The sequence below is a fragment of the Phocoena sinus genome, chromosome 6 (assembly GCF_008692025.1).
Source record: "Phocoena sinus isolate mPhoSin1 chromosome 6, mPhoSin1.pri, whole genome shotgun sequence".
Classification (NCBI taxonomy): Eukaryota; Metazoa; Chordata; class Mammalia; order Artiodactyla; family Phocoenidae; genus Phocoena; species Phocoena sinus.
Window position 1 is genome coordinate 87266735 of NC_045768.1, and position 24018 is coordinate 87290752.

The 24018-nt window shown below is 46.1% G+C and overlaps 1 protein-coding gene across 3 annotated transcripts in view; it reads right to left on the minus strand.

Annotated features, from left to right (window-relative positions):
• Nucleotides 1-1698: 1698 nt before the first annotated feature.
• Nucleotides 1699-24018, minus strand: part of PTCH1 (patched 1) — a 67732-nt gene continuing 45412 nt past the window's right edge. For 2 of the 3 annotated variants that reach the window (XM_032635983.1, XM_032635985.1), the window contains 9 exons: nucleotides 20209-20351; nucleotides 17910-18093; nucleotides 16151-16431; nucleotides 14579-14716; nucleotides 11537-11679; nucleotides 8116-8215; nucleotides 7314-7568; nucleotides 5152-5695; nucleotides 1699-4596 (listed from right to left, as the gene is read on the minus strand). In XM_032635983.1, coding sequence (XP_032491874.1) covers nucleotides 5153-5695; nucleotides 7314-7568; nucleotides 8116-8215; nucleotides 11537-11679; nucleotides 14579-14716; nucleotides 16151-16431; nucleotides 17910-18093; nucleotides 20209-20351 — 1787 coding nt within the window. In that variant the 3' untranslated portion in view covers nucleotides 1699-4596; nucleotide 5152. The remainder of the gene's footprint in view (nucleotides 4597-5151; nucleotides 5696-7313; nucleotides 7569-8115; nucleotides 8216-11536; nucleotides 11680-14578; nucleotides 14717-16150; nucleotides 16432-17909; nucleotides 18094-20208; nucleotides 20352-24018) is intronic. The other variant, XR_004350494.1, reaches the window with a different exon arrangement.

The window sequence follows — 24018 nt, forward strand, 5'->3', positions numbered from 1 at the left end:
CAGGTAGCTGATTATACCAGGAGGTAGGAAGATGAGGTTATATATGATAGAAAACCCTGCTGAATACTTTATTTTTTCCAGGTAAAGTATCCGTTAAGGAGGACATTGTATTACCCAAGCACCTTATTCCTTGGTCGGTGTACTGTATATCCAAAAACCTTCCCCTAGCTACTCTCACGCTTCTGTATGAGGGCCCGTGTTGCCTTGGAGGCTGAGAGGTGGTGATTGAACCAAACTCAGTGCAGGGTCCAGAGGCTCTTCTGAGTCTTTCAGTTGACTCTTCCTATCCCCTCTGGTCCAGACCTCTTCACAGCCACCATTGCTTTCAACCTTCAGAAGTCTGCGAGGGACAGGCATCATCTTTAATTTACGTACAGATGAGGACACAGAGGCCCCAAGGTTTCAAACGACTTGCCCAAGTCACAGCTGGTCAGCTGGAGCCCTCTCAGTGGGAAGGGTAGAAGAGGGTCTGGCCTGGCATGGACCTCCCCTCCCCCCCCCCCCCCCCCCCCCCCGGGCCTGTTAGGTCATTGGCCCACACCCTCCAGTGAGGCCTGCCCCACAGCTGTGGCAGAGCACTAAGAAGGGAATTCCTCTCTCAACTCCCAGGCACAAACGCAGAGTTCACGGGCCTCCACTCTCCCACAGATGAACATGTGTTTTTGTGGAAAGACCACACAGAGGAGTTGGGATCTCTATGCTGTTTCCAGATCTGGCCTGCATTGGCTGTGTAGCCCGAGTCAAATTATAGAACCAAGGCCACATTCAGCTGGAAGGAATTTAGAGATTGCCTCTGCTGGTGCATCAGAACCACCAGGACAGCTCATGGAAGCACAGATTCCTGGGCTTCAGTCCCAGGTTTCTGACTCAGTAGGTCTGGGGTGGCACTGAAGATCCTGCTTTTCTAGTAACCTTCCAAAGCACGAGAGTGCCGCCGATACAGGCACCCCACGTGAGTATCACCGGCCTATGATAACCTTGTCTTAAGATGCGTAAGCAAACTTTTTCTCAAGGGCCAGTTAGTAAATGTTTTAGGCTTTGCAGGCCGTACAGTCTGTGCTGCAACTATTCAGTTCTGCCGATGTAGCTGGTAAGTGGCCGTGGACGATCTCTACATGCATACGGGCCTGTCTTCTGATAAATCTTTATATCAACAGGAGGCCCCAGGGCTGTAGTTTGCCGATTCCTCACCCCATGCCGATAGAATCTGAGTTCTTCCCCACCACTCCTTGCTTTCAGCTGTAAAATGGAGATGCTATTCCTGGTCTTACTTCTCTCCGTGGCTACGACGAAGACAAGGTACGATAAACACTCAGAAAAAACATTTTGTATCAGGTTCAGTCAGTCCCGTATTGTCAGCTATACCGTTTTTAAGCACAACGCCTTCCTTTACTTTAATAATCATTGAATTGGACTTATAAATATCCCCTTGAATTATTATGCATCACATAAAAAGAAACACAAAGAGGCTAAGAGATGACAGAAGGAATCATTTTGAAGGGTAACTTAGGACCTCTCTTTGCGTCAGAAAATAAAAATGTAGAACTCTTCCTATGTCAATAATGCCTCCGTGAAGGAGAACAAAAACGTGAGTATTGAACAAGGTCAGTCAGACAAAAAACAAAGTTTATGACGGCGTGACACACTAACTGCCTTTGTAAAACATTTTAATTAAAAACCATTCCATAAACAAAGATGTAACCAACAAGTTATATTATTTTTTATTCATGTTAGAATTTCTATCAGTGTTTGAACATTAATATTTAGAGAGTTTGTACATTTTTGCCTTCTGAGGTTTAAAACGAGAACCACGCTAGGTCACAAATGGTAACTAATACACATTCCACAACTGCATGGATATTCACTCAATCTCACTCTCTTAACACTGTTAGACATTTTCTTCTCCTTGCTGTACTTTACAATGAAAAGTGTGCCCCACTCATGTCTCAGCAAAGTTCCAGACATTATGGATTCATCACATATAAATTCTTTAAAAATATACTTCTGTCAAAAGACTTGATGACTACTATATACACTACAAAAATAAATTTTCATATAAATAAATTATATGGCATACTTTTATCTTTGTAATTGAAATGACACAAACCCATTTCTGCCCAAATGGGCAGACAATGAGACCCAGTTTGAATATTTCCTTTAAACTCCTTACACTAAAACCTACCATGAGTCCTTAATGAAAATGTTATATACTCTGAACTATTTAGTATTAGTAAGCACTCTATACAAATAAAAATTCTGTTCAAAGGTAAAACATAGCTGTAATAGTGTTTCCAATAGAAATAAAATCCCTGCATTTTTCTGTTATAAACTGGCATGACAAATACTGTAGGAAAACATTCTTATGATACAAAATTATAAATATCAGCAAAGATTTTTTTTTTTTTTTAAAATTAAAACATCCAAATGAACAAACAAGACAGACAAAATAAAACTATTTTAAAAAAGAGAGAGAGAGAAATTCTGGTTGCCTGCCAGCCCCCGAGTTCTCCCTTTGCCAATGTGACTACTGGAGAGAGCTCTACGCTGTGCAGAAAGCAGGGGCCAGCCAAGCAGTCAGGCACCATGCAAGCTGGGCTCAGGAAAGGAGTGAGGGCACTCCTCGAGCCAGAGGGAAGCAGACCTCTGAATTTTGCATCATCTCTCTCCTGGATGCGGGATATTACGTTTTCTGAGCAGAGCTGGGTGTTAGGTAGACAGACAGTGTGGCCGACAGAGGCACTCAACAGTAGCAGTGGGGGGCCATTTGGGCCCCTGGCATATAAACACACACATCTGGTAGCCACAGTCTCGCGGCGAGTTTTACAGTCTGAGGTCACTACACTGCTGGTACTACTGTGGGCCGTTGCCTTTCGAATAAGATTTTCCATGTAAAACAGGAGGCATAATGGGAGCTGCCATTTGTGCACTCCTACAGTAGCTTAGTCCGGGTACCGAGTGCTTCCCCAACATTTGTTGGTCTCTGGCTAAGAGCCTAGGAAGACCAAACCTCAGGGCAAGGAAACAGAATTGACACGGAAGCAGATCTTTAAAAATAACACCTGGTTGAGAGATATGTCTCTATATACATTCTTCAGTGGGGCTTATGCGATTAGCATCTTCCTGCTCTTCAATAAATGTCACATTGAAAGAACACTAATGATGGTGAGAAAGAGGGGGATGAGATACTTAGGAAGCGTGCACCCATAATGTTAATATGAACACTCGGAGGATCAGCCTTCTGAAGCTCATATCCTATAGAATTTCTGATTCCGTATCTCCATACTGGATGCTCACTATTTTAAAGAGGAGGCAGACAAATCCAGAAAGCCCCAACCGTGCCATTTAGCAAGAGAGGGAGTTTAAATCGTAGGGACTCAAAACATCACCTCTGGGTCTGTTGTGGACCCAGAATTAAGAGGTCATTTTGTCTCCAGAAGATTACCAATCCACTCTTAAATTTGGGTGGTGATGGTGGCGGTGGTGTGTGTAAGTGTGTGTGTGTGTGTGTGTGTGTGTGTGTGTGTGTGTTGTGCGTTGGTTACAAGAGAGGTACAAGGAAGGCTGCGTACTTTAGAGGATACGCTCACGGCCCAGCTGAGGCTCCCACTGGGCATGTTCTCTAGGTCTTTAATACCAATGAAGATGAAGAGATGTGAGCTCTGTACCCTGAGGTTCCAACATCCACCACAATGGTCCATGCGAAGGAACTTATCTCCTCTGAGGCACGAGTTGGGGTGTCTGGATGGCAGCCAATAATCTTAAGAGATGCCCTGAACTTGAAGTGAGTCTGGCAAAAGGATAAAGGAGATGTTTAGGGCTAGCCCTCCACCAGCGCTAGCACTAGAGATATCCTGACTCTTCTGGCCAAAGGTAGAGCCCACCACGGGTTCACAGACAGTAAAAAGAAAAAAAAAAGAAAAAAAAAAAAAGTCACAGTACAGTACATCGGGAAATCGCACACATGTTCACACACACAGCCAAACAAGAGAATCTCATCCAACTACACCTAGAGAAGCCACCGGGGTTAACGTGCTTTCTTCATATTTGCTCATTAAACAACAACAAAATTATCACGCATAGCGTGTTTGCAAGTTAACAGCAACATTTCATACTACCACAGGGTTGTGATATGCAAATTTAAAATATTTTAAACAGAAACCTTTACAAAATAATCCTATTACATAAGCAATATTTGCATAGAATTATACAGGTAAATTATACAATATTTAAGCAGCAGCAACATATGCTGAAATTTAAGACTAAGTTAAGCTTGGTTGTGGCACAGAGACCAATGTACAAATAGGGAGGGGCTCCGCTGCGGTCTCCCCACCGCCTGCTCCGGAGGCGGGAGTGCAGAAAACCCGGATCACACTACTTTACATCCGTTCCCTCGTATATTACACATGTGTACACCTCTTAAATATTTATAGAAATATTTCACAAAATAATACAATCAGTTACAGTAACAATGAACTGCTGTCTGGCACGTGACACCTTTCTAACTCCGCAGCTCTCTCCAAGCAGTTCTGGTGGGGCAGGGTAGGGGTAGGGAGGGGCTTCCAATCTTTGGCCTCTTTGCTTCAGATTTTACTCACCCTTTAAAAGAAAAAAAAAAAAAAAAAGGAAGTCAAAGTAACAGGTCAACGAGTTCCCTATTTATAAAGCACAAACACAGGCACAACGGGTCTGGGGTATAGAGATCAGGACGGTGGGGGATGGGTGAGGGCATGAGGGGCTTCCAGGGGTGGGTCATGATCTCTCCCTTGACCTGGGGGCTGGTGACAGGGATGTGCTCACTTTGTGACTGTTCACTGAGCTGTGCGTTCATCAGACATACCTGCTATGGCTTTAAAAGACTGAAAAATAGGTGATAGGGGCAGCTGTCAGTGTCTCTGTTGAGATGCATTAAACCTCCACAGGCTAACTGTGAGGGACAGATCCAATCTGGAACTCAACTGGTTCTCCCAAGGATGACGAAGCTTAGACAGGCAACCCTGCCTGTGGGTAAGAGGTCACTGCGGTTCAGTAGGGGACACATCAGTGCCCAGGGCTCCAGGAGGATGCAGCCATCTGCGTCCCTCTAAGTCCCTGAGGGGTCACTGAAGAGCAGTGCCTCTGAGGCCCACCCACCTGCCCACCGGCCCCGCCCACCTCAGTTGGAGCTGCTGCCCCGGCGCCTCTCCTCACATTCCACGTCCTGTAGCTCAATGACCTCCACCTTGGGATCCCTCCTCTCGCAACGGACGTTAAAAGGCACATGGGGGTCCTCAAACAGCCCGTGGTCAGTCTCAGGGTAGTCCTCGAAGCCCGGGCGAAGCCCCCCTCGGGGGTTCCGACTGGGCCCGGGCGGGGGGTGCACTGCAACAGTCACGGACGCCGAGGCCGTCACGGTGGTGATGGGCTGGCAGTAGCTGGGCACGGAGCTGCCCGTGGCAGTGAACGCTGGGTGCCGAGGGTTGTGAGAACGGGTTCCCCGGGGGCCCGTGCGGTCCCTATTGCTAGGGCCAGAATGCCCTTCAGTAGAAATTTCGAAAGCGTCTCTGCGCGGTCTGTAAGGGGGCGGCCTCAAGCATTCTCTGGGGGCCTCTCTTCTGGGCTGCTGGCCTGGCCGTCCGGGTGGCAGGGACCCTGAGTCCAGATGGGGCTGCTGTCGAGGGTTGGAGGGTGGGTGCTGCCTCGGTTCAGGATGGACCACCTGCAGAGGGCAAGGGCAGGTTGAAACAGGCCGGGGGCTAACCCCAGGCTGGGCATCGGCCCCCGCTGCCCCAGCCCTCCCTTCATGGCTCTGACTACCGCCCGGCCACCCACACACAGCTCTTTCTGAACTAGAGCTTAGTCAACCCCACAGATGGCTGGAAGCGCCCCAGGGAGGGACCAGGGGCCTTCCACCCACAACGACGTGGCAGAGGTACGCCCTGTTTGGACCCTATGCCTAGGCTTTCTCCAGCACAGCTGGCCGGACACATACGGCTGCTGCCCATAAATGCAGGGCTGTGGTCTAAGTACCCGAGCTGCCTCTCTCCCACAGTCCGCCAACCCCACCCTGCCGGGCAGAATCCGATCTCAAGCTCCTCTTCTTCTAAAATGACTAAATGTCTGGCCCTGGCTCGCCCAAATGCAGGACGTTGCCCGGACGTTACCTACACTGTTGAATATGGTAGCCATTAGGGACATATGGCTATTTACATTTAAATTAACTAAAATTCAAAATTCAGCCCCTTAGGTCGCACTAGTCATGTTTCAAATGCTCCACAGCCACACGTGGGCGGTGGCTACTGCACTGGAGAGCATTTGCGCTGTCACAGAAAGTTCTACTGGGCAGTGCTGCTCTATCCTGTTGTTAGGAATCTGGTTTCTGGGTCTCTGTACAAAGCATGGAGCAACACAGTGGCCACATCAATCAAAAGGACCGTGACCAACTTCAAAGTCGTTCAGCTTGTACCTATTTTTAGGCTCCCGCTGAACAAAACCAGATTCACACTGCAGCTCAGCAGGCATCGTCACGGGGGGTAAGAGGAAGAAAATTTAGGTTATTTGGTTGGCCTCTCTCTCTTTCATGGAAGGGCAGCTCCAGCCTGGGACTGGAATACCCATTTCCTGGAGGGACAGCAGGAGGCCCCCTGTCAGAGCAACAGGAGCCTTAGAACATTCCTTGGGTTTTGTGTGCTGTGCTCCAGGCCTGGGGGGCCGAGGACATCCTGGGGAGCACGGAGAGGGGAGAATGCAGTTGGGGCTCCCAGGGCCTCTGAGAAGAGGCTCCGGGCTGCTCACGGTTTTCCTGAATTACTGAAGGCTGGTTCTCAGCTTCTCTGCTCCTTCCCGCCACCTAGGATACGAGCTTGGAGCCACAAAATCTTCTGGTGAAGTCTTGGACAATAACGACTGAAATAATTTTACACCAAGGGTAATTAAAAGTAACAGAAGTGGAAGGGAAAAGAAATCACTTCTGCTGGCAATAAAAATACCATTACATTTTAAAACAGGTATCATCCTACAATGATACGTAGCTTTCAAAAAAAGGGGGGCAGGGGGAGCAAGGCATGCTTTACCTCCGGTCCTTAAGCTCAAACTGTACTTAGCTCAAGCATGATATATGCTGATGGATGTTCTGTGTAGTCACCAATATTGGTCCCTGCCCTTTTCAATCTGTATGAGATACAACCACACGAAACTGACATTTTTATAGTTTAAGAAGAGCCAAATATTGGCAATTTCATATGAGTCCACCTAACCTATACATTTTTTGGCATGCTGCCTGTGATTTGCTGTTCAGAGCAGGCAGGGGCTGCCTCCTGCGGTGACTTATGACTTACGGTGGAGCGGGCGAAGACAGGGTTCTCCGTGGCTTCCACGATCACTTGGTGGGAAGGGCCCCCGGTGCCCTGCTGGGTCTCGTAGTGCCGAAGCTCCTCACTGATGCCCGAAACCGTCGTCTGAGAACTGTACTCCGAGTCAGAGGAATCAGACCCGTTGTTCGTGTGACCAGGGGGCAGAGCAAACCGGACCACGCTGGGGGGCGGCTCAGGGGAAGGGGTGGGCAGCCGGTTCAGCCCGTTGGCTGGAGACACCTATTTAAGGGGATTCAATATTACAGGTGTTATCAACCATTTACCAGGTGGCCACACTTAAGGTTCAAAGCACAATATTGTTCAGGGGTCGCTGCCCCTCCCCCCCACCCCCCAACCCCCCACCCCCGGCCTCTCACGCTACCCTGTATTCATTTGGCCCAATCCCTGCCACTCTGAAGACCCTTGGGCCTGACAGCTGGAGCGAAAGAACTGCCCTCTGCTTTCACACTCTGGAAAGGCAGGCCGTGCCCTTTTTACTCCTGTTCAAGCCCAGATATTCTTCTTGAGTGGAACCTACAAGACTCAGGTTGCCAATCACTAGGTTTCAAAAATAAACAACCTAAACCAAATCAAACCGTTCCCCCTACGTCCCCAAAGACTATTAAACTGAAGAGAAAAAAAGCCATAGTTATTTGAGCTGTTTACTGAAAAAGTAAACAACCAGCAAATGTGGATAGACTTAAATATCTAAATTAAGAGTGACACCAGGAAAAACAATATTCAGGTGGTCTGAGGGCCGCACACTACACTGGCAACAATTACTGACCTCAGGATACGGTCCGAAGAAGGACAAAAGGACTGGCAGCAAAACCAGTCCGTTGAGAACACCCAGGATCGTTAGGATTGCCAGGACAGCAAAGAAATACCTTGAAGATAAAAGGGAAACAGGAACACTTACCACGGCAAAAGTCAATTAAGCTACCCTTCACGTGCCCAAACGTCAGAGCCAAAAATTAACAAAACCCACACCAGTGAAAAGGCTGTTACAACACTGCGTTTCAAATTCAGCACGAGGTTAGTTTTTTTTCTTCTCTTTTCTTTTCACCTTATGACTTTGAGAACTACATTCTACAACCCAAAGTGTTAGTTCATGAAGGGAAGAAAAAAAATTAGGTTTGTTAATTTGCTGAAATCTCATGGCATGCAATGTTATTTATGAATGTGTTACACAAACACAAAAATATGGAATGTGAACTGAATGGCCGAGCAGACTGAAAGCACAAATACAATGCAGAGGGGCCCCGTTCATGAAAACCCAGCAGAAGCAAACAAATGAAGTGAAGGGTGTAGAATTTAAACAATTTAGCCCAGGAGGAAAAGCAGCCCACTTCTGCAGGCAGCTAATCCACTGTGAAATGCTTCTGCATCTTAGAGCAGAATCTCTAATTAAGTCTCCAGCGTAGCAGGTAAGGCTTTCCCTGGGCTTTCATTAACCGCAACTTTCTGCCCAGAATTCTGTGAGTTCCAGTTTTACCAAATAGTTCCAACTGCCATCTTTTAAGAACACTGGAACCAGCTTTCGGCAAAGAAAACACTGCCCATTCTGTGGTTGCTGGGGCATTTTCGGGGGAGGGCGGTCCACAATGACGGGCTGCTCAGCCGGCCAATCTTTTGTTGAACAATTTAGCATCTCTGAATACTCTTGTTTTGCGTCAGCCAATTCAAACATAAAGGCCGCAGCACCGAGAAGAAGAGGAGAGTGCACAAGTGGCCCTGCTTTCCCACCGTTGAGGGCTGAGGTCTGGGATCCTTCACGAATACCAAGGTGAACCTGTCAGCCAGGGAGAGTCGCTGGAGGATGTCGCACACAGCTGGAGGCAGCGGGCTCCACGCAAGCATGCGTTTCTGTAACTAACGGTTTCTAGGGCAATTCTGCTGGAAGTGGGCTGGGGTGGGGGAGAGCTCAGGATGTTCTGGGAAGAGGGAGGGCAAGATATCTATCTGTTAATGGTCCTCTTGATCATAAAACGGAACAGGCACCAAACTTTGCTGTGCCTATATATGTTTCAACCTTAGATGAAAGGAGAGAGAATCCCTATAAAAATACAAATACCTCGCAGCTATTGTAAACATTAGAAACTTCTGAGCTGCATTAGTAGAAACCAAGCAGCCGATGTCTTGCACTAATGTAAACTGCTTTAACTTTAGGCTGAGGCATATATCAGCAGCAGGCATTAAGACATTTGCATCCCATCCATCTAACTGCAGAATAAACAGACCAATTAGATTTCTGACAGCTTAGTGTATACAATGTCTGCTCATTTAGTCGACCTCAGTGAGGGCTTTATCAGGTTAATCCATCCAGTTCTAGAAAATGGGAAGCCCTTTTAAGTGCTTGAAACAAGAACCCTGATATCTCTGGGAGAGAACAAGACGCCATGGGTTAGATGAGAGAGCTGGGATCCTGCTCTCCACCGAGGTCCCAGATGGTTGTTCTAATTCAGGCTACGTTTCTTCTCTGTGGCTCCCTTGGCATCCCCCACAAGGCTGAGTTAGATCCTCTGAGATCCCATCACACTCTGTTTCCCATGGTTTTGAATTGCCTGTGACCTTGTCTCTCCCCCCATAGACCGTAAACTATGGACAGGGGGACGGGGTCTACATTACTTGCAGTTGTGTGAAATGGCACTTATGAGGTGCTCACTACATTGTGCTGAATGAGACATTACACAAAGAAACTCTATTTGACATAGGGTTTTTACATCACAGAGAAACAGCTACTAATGCCCGAATAAAGGAAAAGTCAAAATCAAATTAAGAGCTTCAAACAAAACCCAGACCAAAACCTTCACCTAGTTTAGGCATATGTCTACCTGATATTGGCAAACAGGGTGTACTAATTGGGCTTGTGATCAGTCATCTGTGCCGAGAGGATCAGCAACGTGGCCATCATCTGGGAGCTGGCTGGAAACGCGGACTCTGCTCCCCACCCCCAATGAAGTCTGATCTGCACTTACAGAGAGCCCCAGATGTCTCTCGAGCACGTTACAGTTTGAGAAGTACTGGTCTACACCTCTCCACTCATTCTCCACCCAAGCGACAGTGAGCCAACCCTGGCACTCATTCTAGCAAGGCTAAATCTCCATGATGCCGACCCGCCCGACGGGGTAATGGCACAGACCAGTGGACTGATCTTTGCTCGTAATAAAGAAACGTTGGCTACAACTTAAAATCCTCTTCTTTTCACTTGGAATTGAAAGGCCTATCGCAACATACACACCAGAAAAGCCTGTTTAGATTCTCTCTCTAGATTATCGAAATGTCCCTAACGATCCAGTCATTTCTCACATTTCATTCTGCTCTACCATGGTCCTAATTCTGGACTATCTTTTATTTATCGATGATTCTGGCCTCGCCCCTCCACGGAGCAACAGGGTTACATCCAAGGGCAGCTTTGTCAAAAAGCTGCGGAGGCTTGTTCAGAGAAGAAAATGGTCTTTCCCTGCAGTTCTCAAATTCTTTTTAAAAGGAAAACTTGCTCTCCTTTTATACTTCACAAAGTCAAATCCTTAATTAAATTCACCAGAAACTGCTTGCCATGAAATCCAAATTGAAAGATGTATCCAACTAGGCTTGGATTTCAAAAATTTATTGGTGTTAAGTCACACGTTAAATGCTTCTTAAATCTTAGTGGCAACTCAAATGTGAAATCAAGGCATGTCGTCTTCACTTCTTAAAAGAATAAAATCTATGTGAAAATTGTAGGCATCTGTACGTTTTCCTTTCTACAGTTTTGAAGGAGAAGTAAAGGTCAAATTCAGTCAATTAATGGGAACCAGGTCATTTCTTTCTGTTGGTATTTCTAACCTCAATAGCAATAACTGGGATATCGGTTTCAAGTTGTAGAGTTGCCTTTGTTGCTAGCCCCAAACCCTCCATCTTTTCTCCCTAAGATATTCCCCAAGACAGCTCTAGAAGGGAGCTTGCTTTTATGCCCCTCAGGATACCTCTGAATTAATAAACTCAAAAGAAAGTGGAGTCACAGATTGTGGCAATCACTTCACAATGTATGCATACATCAAACCACCATGTTGTACCCCCTTAAATATATACAATATTTGTCAATTATACTTCAATAAAGCTGCGGGGTTAGGAGTGGGGAGTAGAGTCACAATGAAGACATGCTGCAATCTTCCAGAGACAGAAGGAAATAAGCAACAGAGATCACATTAGAAACTAACGCTTACCTGACGATGAAATCAAACTCGGATCCTGCAAGCATCAGCACTCCTAACAGAGTGGAGACGGCACCATCCAGAACAGGTGCAAACATGTGCTCCAGGGCAAGCATGGCCCTGCGGTTCTTATCACCAATGGCTGTTAGAAAGGCCTGCGTGACGAGGAGAGTTCAGATGATCAGATTCCTGGACTTGACTTGGTCAGTGGCCAGCTTCGTCTTCAATGCTATCAGCCACTTTCATCCGCCTCCACTGAACCTCTCAGATCTTACCCTCTAGCTACTGGCATGTTTAACTGGGGCTGCTCAACTAGCTAAATCTAGGTTTACACTAAATTGACCTGGTCGTGATAATGGGTTGTATTTGGTATTGATGTAAATCTTGAACATCAAGAAGAAAAGAAGAAAAGCATATTTACTTTAAATTTAAAAACCATGCCAAAACTATACAAATGAGCAAAATGTTCCCTCCTTTTCACCGTTACTCACGCTTGCGTTTACTCCCCACACTTAAATGATCTAGCATCATTCACATGGGAGACCTCCAGTTGTGAAAGCGACAGCATTTTGCCCGATTTTTTGAAAGGTCAAGGTCTTACTTCCAAATGGGCTTATTAGCACCTGGGTGCTAAATACATATTTCCTCACTGTTACGCTGAGGTTAGAAATTCTGTCACTGTGTTCCAACTAATGTGTTTGTAGTACACGTAAGTACCATGAAGGGGTCACAAGAAAAACACAGGGCTGTAAATTCAATCAAGCCTGTCCTAAATATGTGTGGATATATCTCACCTCTTATGCATTCTCTAAAGCTCTTCTAGGTCAAGGATACTGTTGATACCAAATGGGAACTTTATGGAGATCTCGGTATATCAGACTGTTGGCTTGAGAGTGTGACCCAGGACCATTTTAATGTGGGTTAGTGACTGTTCCACCCTGCCTGTTCCCCCAGTGGGACCCAACAGGGAGGGCTGAGCCTGGCAGAAGCTTGCTCTCTGAAAGTTCAGGCTGCTCTAGGATGTGCTGAGAAGAGGGCCTGGGGCCCTTGCAGGTGCACTAGGGAAGGACAGGACGTTATTCTACTTAATGGATGAAGAAATAAAATTACACAAAAGCATGCAAAGGTGCATTGCGAATTTTCGTATTTTTCTCTGAAGTGGGGTCTATGTATGGATGCTCTTTCAGAGTTGGGAGATTTTAGGGTCAAAGTAGTTGTCTTTTTCTCCCGGGAGGAAAGCACCGGGATGGTTTGGAACCATGTCGCTCTGTGCCGTATCTGGGCCGTGAGGCCACAAGGGTCAAAGTTGGGTTGATCTTCTTGCATATAACTTATGCTACTGAAACAGTAAACTGCTAGGCGCCCATCGATTCCTTGACGACTTTCACATACAGGACACGGTAAGAACACCATGTCCTGTGTGTGGATAGTCTCTTGATGAAGACCTGGGCTAGCAGCACAAAGCCAAGCTGCCTCTTGAGACTCCTTCAATTCTCAGGAGTAAATCTTGCGTGAGGAGTAGAGGAGTTCCTTCACTGTTTATTCAGCACCGGTATGGATATTTATGTTCATACTACCTCAGAGATCCAAGGGGCCGCTACAGTTTAAAGACCGTCGTTAGCATTTCCACCGCAAAGATCTGTTCTAGGACCACCCTTGTGTGTAACGCTAGCTACCAAGAAGAGTGGTTTTCATTCACATCAGAATAAAATGATTTGTGGATTTTTAACTCGCAGGTCATTTTTCTCCTTTTTAAAAGAAATGATATCGTAATTATGTGTTCTCTAAGCTCTAGGCTCTTCTTTCTAAAAATCCCCTCTCCTTCTTCCCAGCTCAACTGAGGAAAGTAATTTGGGTAGGCTCAAAATGTAGAAAACTGTTTCTATATATTATCAGCTTTTTATTATACTTTGGCGGAAAAACAGGTTAACTGCAACAAAACATTCCTTCTGAAATATAAACATTTATAATCTCTATGTAGCATAAATATGGCCCTGAAAGAAGACAACAGACGGTAGAAGGCGGAAGAATCTGTCTAGACACCCATGTGTGTAGCGATGCATGTGCCATGTGTTAAGCCCAAAGAAAATCAATGCTAGAGACTGCAAAAGCAAGGCTTTTTGCGAGAGCAAAGGCTTTTACTCAATCAAAGTAACTTGATCCAAGTCAAATGCTTGGTTTCCTAGCTAAGCATTCCAAACATCAGTATTTATTCAGTCAGTAAGTATTTACTGAATGCCTACATAAACCCAAGGACGCAGACTATAAACACAAGTGTGTACGGAACATAATTTACACATCGCTATAGGGCTTTTGAATGATTCTCCGATAAATGTATACGATGGGTTTGTCTCTTGGGTTAGACTCCTCTTGAAGTTTACTTTTCTCCCACAAAGCATTCACAGGACTGTGCATAGAAAGAGCCGGGGGAGGGGGGGATTCCTGCTGAGAGCAACGCTAGTTCTCCTACTTTCTGCTGTCATGAATTTGGAAGCTGGGAGGTCGAAGGAGCTGGGTGGGCTCAGGTGGGAGAGCTAGTTCATCAGCCCCAGGGTATTTCCTCAGCTGCCAACTCACCTCACCCCCTCCACTATGCCATCCCCACCAAATCTGTGAGTGTGGTCTCATTTTATCCCTGCTTTATGACTGTGATTTTAAAAATTGTATGTATTCACGCACACGTATACACCATCTGTCTTAGGAACAGCAGACAAGCTCAGGACCCGTGGTGACACAATTGACGACACCAAATGAGCAGAATCCTTCCTGGCCCACTCGGACACACCAAAGACACTGCCTACTGCTGACGTGGCCTGGCTTTCACCTTTGACACCCTTTTTCTTAGATTTCCCCCAGAGGGAAAGGAGTCCGGCTGAACTTCAGCCACTCCCAGGGAATGTCTGTGCTCTGAAGCCTTTTTGCCGTGATGTGTGTCAGGTGTGTTCCCTGATGTTGGAGAAAATGAAAAGGTTCCCCAACTTGGAAACTAAAAAGAGCTAGAGGAAACAGGTTGCCTTTTTAGTGAACAGCTTTCACTAAAAACGTCTCCCATACCAGAGCAACGTGAACGGTGAACTCCACCCCGATGCCGACGGAAGCGATCAAGATGACCACAGGCACGGCACTCAGCTTGATTCCAATGAGGCCCATCATGCCAAAGAGCTCGACCGTCATCAAAGCCAAGACTGTCACCTTGAAAAAGACACACAGGATGAGTGGCTGGGCACAAACACACTCTTGGTGTTGCAAAAGTTTTTTCAAAACTATTCCCCGAGCGCAATCGATAAGGAATTATAGAAACACGCACTCACTGCTGGCTACAAATTCAATACAGTTTAAAACAAGGTGTTTCCTTCTGTTTTGATCTTAACCATCAGAGACCATCCTTCAACTTATAACTGAGTTGCAACTAGAGTTTTTGGTTGCCTTGCCCTCCATCCTTAAGAAAGCTGATCGGACGGGGTGAATAAGAGTTCTTTTACGTAAAAGTAGCTTTGCTTTTGCTTGGAGAGTCCATGGACTGAGTGAGGATGACTTGGGAGAAAGGGGACGTGTGGTCAGCTGATGTGGGTCAGGTTACAGCCCCTTCACTTTGAAGAAATGTGGAGTTACTGGGGTGGACAAAGCAAACAGTCAAATCCAAGGAAAAGCTTTTATTTGCCTTTCTTTCATCTGCCTTGTAAAAAATTCTAGGGGGATGGAAAGAAAATCTGTGTGGCAGACTTTGGAGTTTTTTGCGCCAAAGAGGAGAAAATACAAATAAAACAATGAACTACACAGAGACAAAAGGAGAGAACGATCTTTCCTTCAGGAGGTGGGGGTCAGCAGGCAGTGAAGGGGGGACAGACAAGTACAATAAAAGTTCCCTTTGCTTTCTTTTAATAAGCTAATGAAAGATGGATAACATCAATTGCTTAAGTACCATGAAAACTCCTATAGACTAAACATTTACCTTTAAACATACCTGTTGCACAGACTTACTGTACAGAAACAAGACCTGGTCTCTGTTTTTATAATTCTGGCATTTTGAAGGCTATACCACAGTTCATGGAATTTAAATACTGCCATGATTTTATTAGACTCTACCCGAAACTTGTTTCAAAATCTGAGAGTATTATACTTGGAGAAAGAATGCAAAAAACAGGTTGGTAGTACTCGTTTATCAATTCTGCCCAAGAGTTAAAACAAACACACCACACAAAACCATCCCTAAAACCATTTAACCATATACCACCATCCTAACTTCTCGAATTATTGCTCCATTTAGAAGAATCTTCTCTACATTTGGTCTGGGATGTAGTAACAAAATGACACTTGAATTGAAAAAACAGTTATGCTTTGAGTGTTTGTATTTAATAAATGCTCAGCTCTATATTATGGAAAGTGTGCCTCAAAAACTCCCCTATCTTTACACAAAAAGTTTAAAGGAGAGGGGACAGAAGATTAAGGCCATTAAAGGCTCTACCTAACCATGAACCTCACCACCTCCAGTAGAATAAATACAGTATGGATGATGCAATCTATACCCTCCTCCAGAGGCCCAGACATAAACAACACTTCCCGGCTGCAGAAAGAGCTATGCTGAAAGGAATGTGACTTCCACAAAGACCCTTAGAATAAACTCACAATGATCCCGGCCGTCCAGGGGTTCAGGAGGAAGACAGCACACACGAGGAACGTGCAGGCCAGCACCACACTGATGGACAGGAGGAGCCAGTGGCGGAGGCCGATGTACTGCTCCCAGAAGAGGAAGGGGTAGCCGTTGGGGTAGCTGGAGAGCCCCAGGCTTGTGTAGTTGTTGCAGACCGTTCTGACTTTTTCAATTGCTTCAACGAAGTCTGAGGTGTCACGCAAGCCGTTGAGGTAGAAAGGGAACTGAGCGTATTCGATGGGCTCTGCTGCTGGGACTGGAGAGAGAAAGGCAACAGGGAGACGGCCCATGGATCAGGGGCTCCTGGCAATACTGAGAAAGGCAAACGGACGCCATCCAAGGGTGGAAGAAATGCAACAAGCTCCCACCGTTAGCCATCCCAGACGTGCATCCCCGGATTCTCCACCATTGCAATGAGAAGAGAAAGAACTCGGCAAGAAAGTCCACGTACTGCACCTCTTTCAACATGAAGGACAAACAATACCAACGATGGTCTTCAGGTCTTTACAGTTTCAATCTTTGGTTTAAGAAATTTTAAACAATGATCAACCTTTGATTTTGGTGTGTGTGTGTGTGTGTGTGTGTGTGTGTGTGGAGGAGGAGCCTGTGATCTGTGTACTGATTTACCCTTAGATTTTAATCTTCTAGAAGCAGTCACTCTTTGTAATGGGTCTTAACAACTTAAGAATTCAATTGTGGGAACATTTTTTTTTGTTCAACTGACACAAGTGAAAATACTAAGTTCAAACTGTTTTACTCAATCACTTATGAGAACAAAATAACTCGAAAGTCATGCTTTACTGAGAAAAATGCTTGACTTTCTTATCCTTTTAGTGATCTAACACACTTAAACCTTCCATGCTTCTTTTTTTAATGCAATGCTAAGTCTTCAGCAGCAGGGGAAGAAATCCTTACACAACAAGCATTTAGTTGCTGCCGTTGTGTGTTCCAGACCCTCTGGGGTCATTCAGTTGACTTGCTAAACATGATTTGCCCTATTATAATCTCAACTATAAATTTTCATTAAGACAAGCCTTGGCTGCTTGCCACAAGGCTCTGAGGTTTAGATACAGGGAAGCACAACCCGCCTGCTCTCCAGCCATGTTCGCAAAGGGACCTGTCTTCTTTCTCACGTCCTCCCTTGGCCTCGTACCCAAGGTATACGCTACTAATATCTCTAACACAAATGCAAATTAAATCCATCCAGAACCACCTTTCAAAGTCGGGGCTGAGAGGTAAAAGGAAGAGGACGCTGTTGTATACAGACTTTTCTGCTCCGGTTTAAACAGCTTTGACAGAGTACAGGTGCTTGGTGGCTTATAGGAATGACCCAACTTGCCAAAAATCCCTTCAACACCAGAGTTGACAAAGTTAAGATAAACATATAATCCCCAGCGATAAAACTCTGCAACAGTAACACAACACTCAACCTGGAGGCGTCCCCAACTTTCACATGGAACAGCTGGCATTAAAGAGAGAGGCCTGGTGGACGTTTTAGAGTCAAAGGCACGAAGGGAGACTACAGACTCTTATTTCTCAGTGTGATAGAGCATGAGTTGCATTCGATTACACATCCTCATCTGTCTCCCAGAGTTTTAAACTAAAAGAAATATATTGTTCTGTTTACACTGTTGAACCCTGCGTAGTGTCAACGGATGAGGGCCGTGACTGAGCCTGGAGGTGTGGCATGTAAGGAGCCCCATAAGCTTGCAGGCCCAATGGAAGGCTACTTACTTCTCAGCCTGGTTTCTGGCATGTAGTCGGCTTTGTCGTGGACCCACTCAGGACGGTGAGGCCGGATGTTGGCTTGGGAGGCGGCGTAAGCCACGGGGTCATTGCTGACCCAAGCGGTCAGGTAGATGTAGAAAGCGTTGGGATTTATGATGCCGTCTGCATCCACCAGGCGCCGTTTAGTGAGCTGCAAAATGGGCAGAACAGAAGCCTTTCAGAGGGGTGCTTGGGGTAAACACACTCCTGCCTAGAGAGAATTGGAGCGGAGCTCTGCACCAGCCTTTGCTCCTTTGCGGCAAAGGAGAGAATGCCCACTCTTTGCAAGTACAGAAAATCCCATCAGAACACCTTTGCTTTCTTTCAAAATGCACGTATCAGAGGACGCAATAATCGGCATGTTTATAAGACACACACACACACACACACACACACACACACACACACACACACTTCCGCAGACGGCCCAGGAATGGACTGAACCAATTAAATCTGAATGCTAAAAGACTGCTGCCAAGGCGGAGAATGAACAATCTGAAGAAACATATTTATAGGAGAGGAAGGGGGAAAAAAAGCTGGCAAGAATCCCCATACACGTCTGTGTGCAGTTAACCTCTGCTGTTAACACTAGAGGAAATGCCACCCAGTAAATGGAGGAGAGCTATAAAAATAAAACAACATCTGTATAAATTTTGCTAACACTAGCCTCCTACGACCTGTGTATTCAAAAAATGCCCATCGCCAGAAAGTGGAAGGGACGGGCGCACAGCCTTGGTCTTTCTGGGAACCTTATTCTGAGAGAGGTGGTCACACATAGTACGCCACATCCTGTGAGGATGCCAAATACTATGCTCCCTCTAAAGTGGGTCTGTGGGCCTTGCATAGGCGAAAAGCATCAGGTGACAGATATACATAGACACACACGTATGTATGCATATACTCCTTCCTGTTTACTTTAGATTGAGAAGCGGTTCCAATGCTTTCGGTCTTTTTTAACAAAATGAAAACACCAATGACAGAAGCTAATAGAGAAAGAGTGAAGGAAGAAAGTGGAGGAGAGTGAGAGAACTAAATTTTAGGGATCTGGATTCAATTAATCCACAGGATATGTAACAACCGTACGTCTTCAAGCCGTCTCTGGAATTACATAGTACAGCTCACGGCCTCCGTGCACACAGCACGCCCTTCTCCCTCCCAGGCAGAGGAAATGATGTCCGGGGGCCTGGCCCCATCACATTTGTTCCACAGTGTCCCTGGTCCCTAAAACCCAACCCAGCCCCCCGGGCATCCCCGCTATCTCTCAGACAGACGCCTCTGCCCGCAGCCCTGTCAAACCAGACAGCATGCCCCTTGTGGCCATAAAGCACCAAGTTCACACTCCATAATAACTCTGAACAATGTACTTTGTAAATCTGTCACCTTTAATGCCAGCAAAAAAGGGGAGACAATAAACAGAGCTGCTAGGAAGATCATTAGCATGACGGTTTTCTGCCTGAAGTCAGTAAGCAAGTAAGCTACTACAAGGGGAAGCCAGTAGTGGGGCTGGACTCATCTGAAATCCGAAGGGTCCAAACGCCCTCCCCAGCATGCCCAAGGAATCAAAAGGGAGATGCCGGAATCCAAGTGTCACAGCCAAGAGGCAAACGCAGCTGGAGAATATGATTACCAGATAGAAACAGCTCTTCTTACTTAGGGGGTAAGCACAACAGTGAGTCCACTCAGATTCCAAGGATTTCCATCTGCCTCGCTGATGAGAGAGCAATCTGTCTGTCCTCCTCTGCCCCTTAGGCCACAGCGATGCAAAGGAATCAAACACAACAAATCTCCCTATCCTTCTATCCTTCCCTAACCCATCCATCCACGCCAAATTCCATTCTTTCAAATTCTGCTCCCCAATGGATCCCACCTTTCCAAGTTTGAATAAAACCAAGACTGACACGGTAACAAGCATAAGAATTCGAAAGAGAACAATGCAACACAGTATGTCTAACGTCTGAAAGAGTCTGCACTGCCTCGACTATACTTTCTTCTGACGATTGCTCTGAAGGTAAGTAACACACTTGTCCCCACTTGACAGATGAGCAAGGCGAGGCTCTCTGGGTTGCCTGCAGTCATCCGATCTGCTGGTGGGATGAAGAGAATTAGAGCCAACTCAATATTCATTCTTCCAGCCCCCGAGGCCTCGGATCTGCAGAGAGCACAGGCTGGGATCGCATGCTGTCAAGCAGTCTTCAGTGGCAGTTGCCCCAAACCCCTGCTCAACGACGCTCTCCGAAGCTCCCACGGCGTAAGGCAGTGAGCGTACCTGGCTGATGTCGATAGGCTTATCACGGCTGCCGGTTTGCACCAGGAGTTTGTAGGCAAGGACCCCATCATCTGATCCGTTTTTGTAATTGTTTGGCATGATCTTCCCAGTTTCCCAGTCACTGTCAAATGCATCCTGAAGTCCTAGAAAAGGCAAATGTGTGTAATACATTATAACTCTTACCCAGAATGATCCTGGTCCTAACAGGGTGCTCTGAGGACAGCGGAGCGTTTGCCATCAACCCCAGACACTCCGAATTCTAGTTGTATCTGACTTCATGTGACACTATTAGATTTTTCGTGAACGAACTTCAAGTTGCTGATAATCACTGCCTCAAAGGCAGAAGGGCAGAGTATTCACTTCTAGGAAACACATACACATGTTTTACCTCAAAAAGCCCCCCTAACTCCCCTTCTTCTCCCCCATGACAAAAGAAAGCAAGAGGGCTGGGTGAGAAAGACACGCCAGGCCCATTCAGTGTTTCGTGCCACATCAGGTGCTAAGCCATGGGTTCTTCGATACAACCAGAAATTCCACTCAGAGCAGGAAAAACACATTCAAACTCCCGACTTCAAACAGCAACTCAGCTGCTTCTCCAGCCCTGGGTGAGTGAACATGATTCTGTCAATTTGTTCCATCTGTTCGACTTGTGGAGCTAATACAAGCTGTGGGATCGGCTGCCAGGTTGTGTAAAGATCACAGCCGACACCTATTCACTCTGGACTGTTCTCTTCCTCTCTGCCACCCTTCCTCCAAGAGGGGCTGTGGAGGAGAGAGGAGGAGGGATCTTGTGTGCATGTGTGTGCAGGGAAATACCTCACAGGGTAAATTTGGATCATATTGAGAACAGGAAGCCACAGGCCAATAGAAGGGGGCTCTGTGAGAACAGATGACAAACCGCAAGGCCAAGGAGGGGAAGGAAAGAGCTTTCTGGGCTTGGGGGATGGGCGCGCCCACCAGCCCACCACACACAGCTGCGCTTGGCTTCTGTAATCAAAACCATCATTACAGACCTGACGGTTTGGCTACAGCTGTAAAGAGATAAGCGTGTTGGAAGAGAAAACAGGGCCCTGGTGACCCGGCCCTCGGGTCTGAGCAATTGCTGGCTTGCACAGTCTCCTCTGACACCGCCCCCCCTCTTCCGTCGCCCTGCTCCCCCAAACCACCTCCCACGTTGAGCTCCCAAGCCCCAGCAGCCCAGGAAGCCACATCTTCTGAACCAGCTGCACGTGCACGGGTTAGACGTGGCCAGTAAGGAGGGAGGAGGGTTTGTTTCATCTCACGACACGCCCCCGTTCCCCGCAACACACAGAACTGGTTCCGTTCGTGCTTAAAATGGTTAAACTCTTGGGGTTTGAAGTTGGGGGGAGAAGGGAACACAGGACTCTCTCTCTCTTTCTCTCTCTCGTTCTCTCTCTCTGTCCCAACTAAACCTTCCTTCCGACAGTGCTATGGGCGTTGTTTTCACAGGAACAATTTGGGGATGAGGGCCTCGGGCTCGGTGGTGAAAGGCAGCCCTGTTCGGGGAACGTGGAGTGGCCGCGGGGCCGGGCGGGGAGACCACCGGGATGGCTGCGCTCCCCTCTCACACAGACTGTTTTTCATAGCGAGGCATGCATACAACCATCAGTACTGAACAGATGTTATTTGATTACCTAAAGCCTTTTTTCCCGTTTTTGAAAAAAATAAACAGGAGAGAAAAAAACAACCCCTACCAGAAAAGAGGCCTGTTTTGTTTTCCTCACCATAATAGAATTTCCATCACTTTGTGGCCTGTGTGGCACTTTAACCCTTTCCTCTTGACCTGCCACCCTGAGGAGCAGAGCTCACGCTTACTGTGAGTGTGGGGCTGTCTAAGCAGTTTACATTGATTACCCCTCGTTTAATTCTTAAAACGACCTCATGAGATAACCTACTAGTACGATGGTTCCCACTTTACAGATGAGGCTTGGGAACGTGAAGTAACTTGAGGAAAGTCATCCAGCAGGTAAGTGCTGGAGCTAAGCTTTGAACCCAGGCAGCCTGTGCCAGAGTCAGCTGGAACCACGAATGCTCTAAATCGCCCTGAATGCACTATGGTGCCCAGGAAACAAACATCTGTTGATAGCAGAGTTAACGTGGGCACCAATGACATCTGGTGGCAAATAGGGGGCCCCAAAAATCTGAGTGCGGTTTTAAGATATTTATACTCTACGACTCTGGGGACACCCTAGAGTGAAACAAGGAAAGAAAGATCTGATTTGGGGAAGTCAAATTGCCTGTTGGCAATTCCACTCAACTCATCACCTACGCTGCTGGCCCCCTACTCGCCATTCACTCTGCTGGGGGCTTCACGATGAATGAGAAATAATCACTGACTTCACAGAAAAGTCAAGTTCTTTCATAATTAGTGTATTATTTTCTGATTAATTATCAAAAGGCTCAAGTAACAATGGTTTGGCCTAAGTGCACGCACACTATACAGTCTTGACACAAAACAAGGAACAAAGATTTGCTTCTTCCCTTGGCCAAATATTTCACATTCCAACACATGCATACTGTAGGAAAGAACTGTGACGTTTCACTTATTTTATGGCAAAACATGAAAGTTTTAGCTAGAACTTTTTCATTTAAAGTATTTTATACTAGAAATTATTTTCCAGTGTGAAGTTCTGAGTTAATTATCTCAACTGCCAATTTTTCTTTGATACAGGACGCTAAAAAGAAAATGCTAATCTAAATTTTATTTGCATATTTCAGTGTGAAATATAAACAAATACCATGTGTACAGTGTGGTTTTTAGCTCCAAGGTCACCTTATTTGCATGTATGCTTAAAGGTGACATTTGAGATGATTTCTGTATTACCATTATACATTTTTATGAGTAAATCCCTCCCCCCGCCAAACTACTGGAATGTTGCTGAAGACCAATGGGATGACGTGGTCTGTAATGGTCAATTCCATTAAAAACTAATGAGGGTCCCATCACTTAGCAACCACACAAAGTGCTTTGAAGGAAAGCTGACTCAAGGATAACTACTTCCTAAGAGGAAATGTTCAAAGACCAAATCAGCCACTCAACAGGCCTGAAAAATGTCTAGGCAGCCGGTGGTCCCAGGATCTGGCCATCCCGTGTGCACTGCTCTGCCCGGACCTTGGTAGAGTCAGATGCAGAGGCCTAGGGCTGGCTGGGACGCCGACCAGTGGGCATGAATGGATCTTACTTGGTCTAGGTGGGTGCTGTTCACTTAGCCATCAAAACATGATTCAAACGCACCTCTTAAAAAGATTCCCAAGTCCAACTGCTTTAGGTCTTTAAAGGGATGAAAGCATGGGGATAATTTACAATAGGCTATAAAAAGGTTAGCCCTCTGCACTGCCTGGAGACAATGCCCCTCTACCCTCTTCCAAAGCTCCGCCTAACATGCCATATTGAACATTCAAAGGAATGGCCGAAGACACTGAAATCAATTCCAGGATAACCCTTCTTTGCTCAGATACTGGCAGTGCTCTGCAGATCTCTTTGTTATTTGTGGCAAGTTATTTGCATGTCTTTGGCCAAAGGGGGAAAAATGAAAAGCAGGGAATCTCTCAACTTTCTAGTCTTCTTTTGATTCATCATCTGAAAAAAAAAAAACAAAAAAAACAAAAAAAAAACACCACTGCTTCCCAAACTACTGTAAAAAATAAGACTGGGAACAAATTCAAGTTAATCTCACGAGCATGTTAAAAAATAATGTTGATGTTATGTAGTTCTCTTCGCCTTCCTCAGAAAAAGAGGTCAAATCTGGTAATACACGCACGAACAAAATTCTAGGAACACGAGTCAAA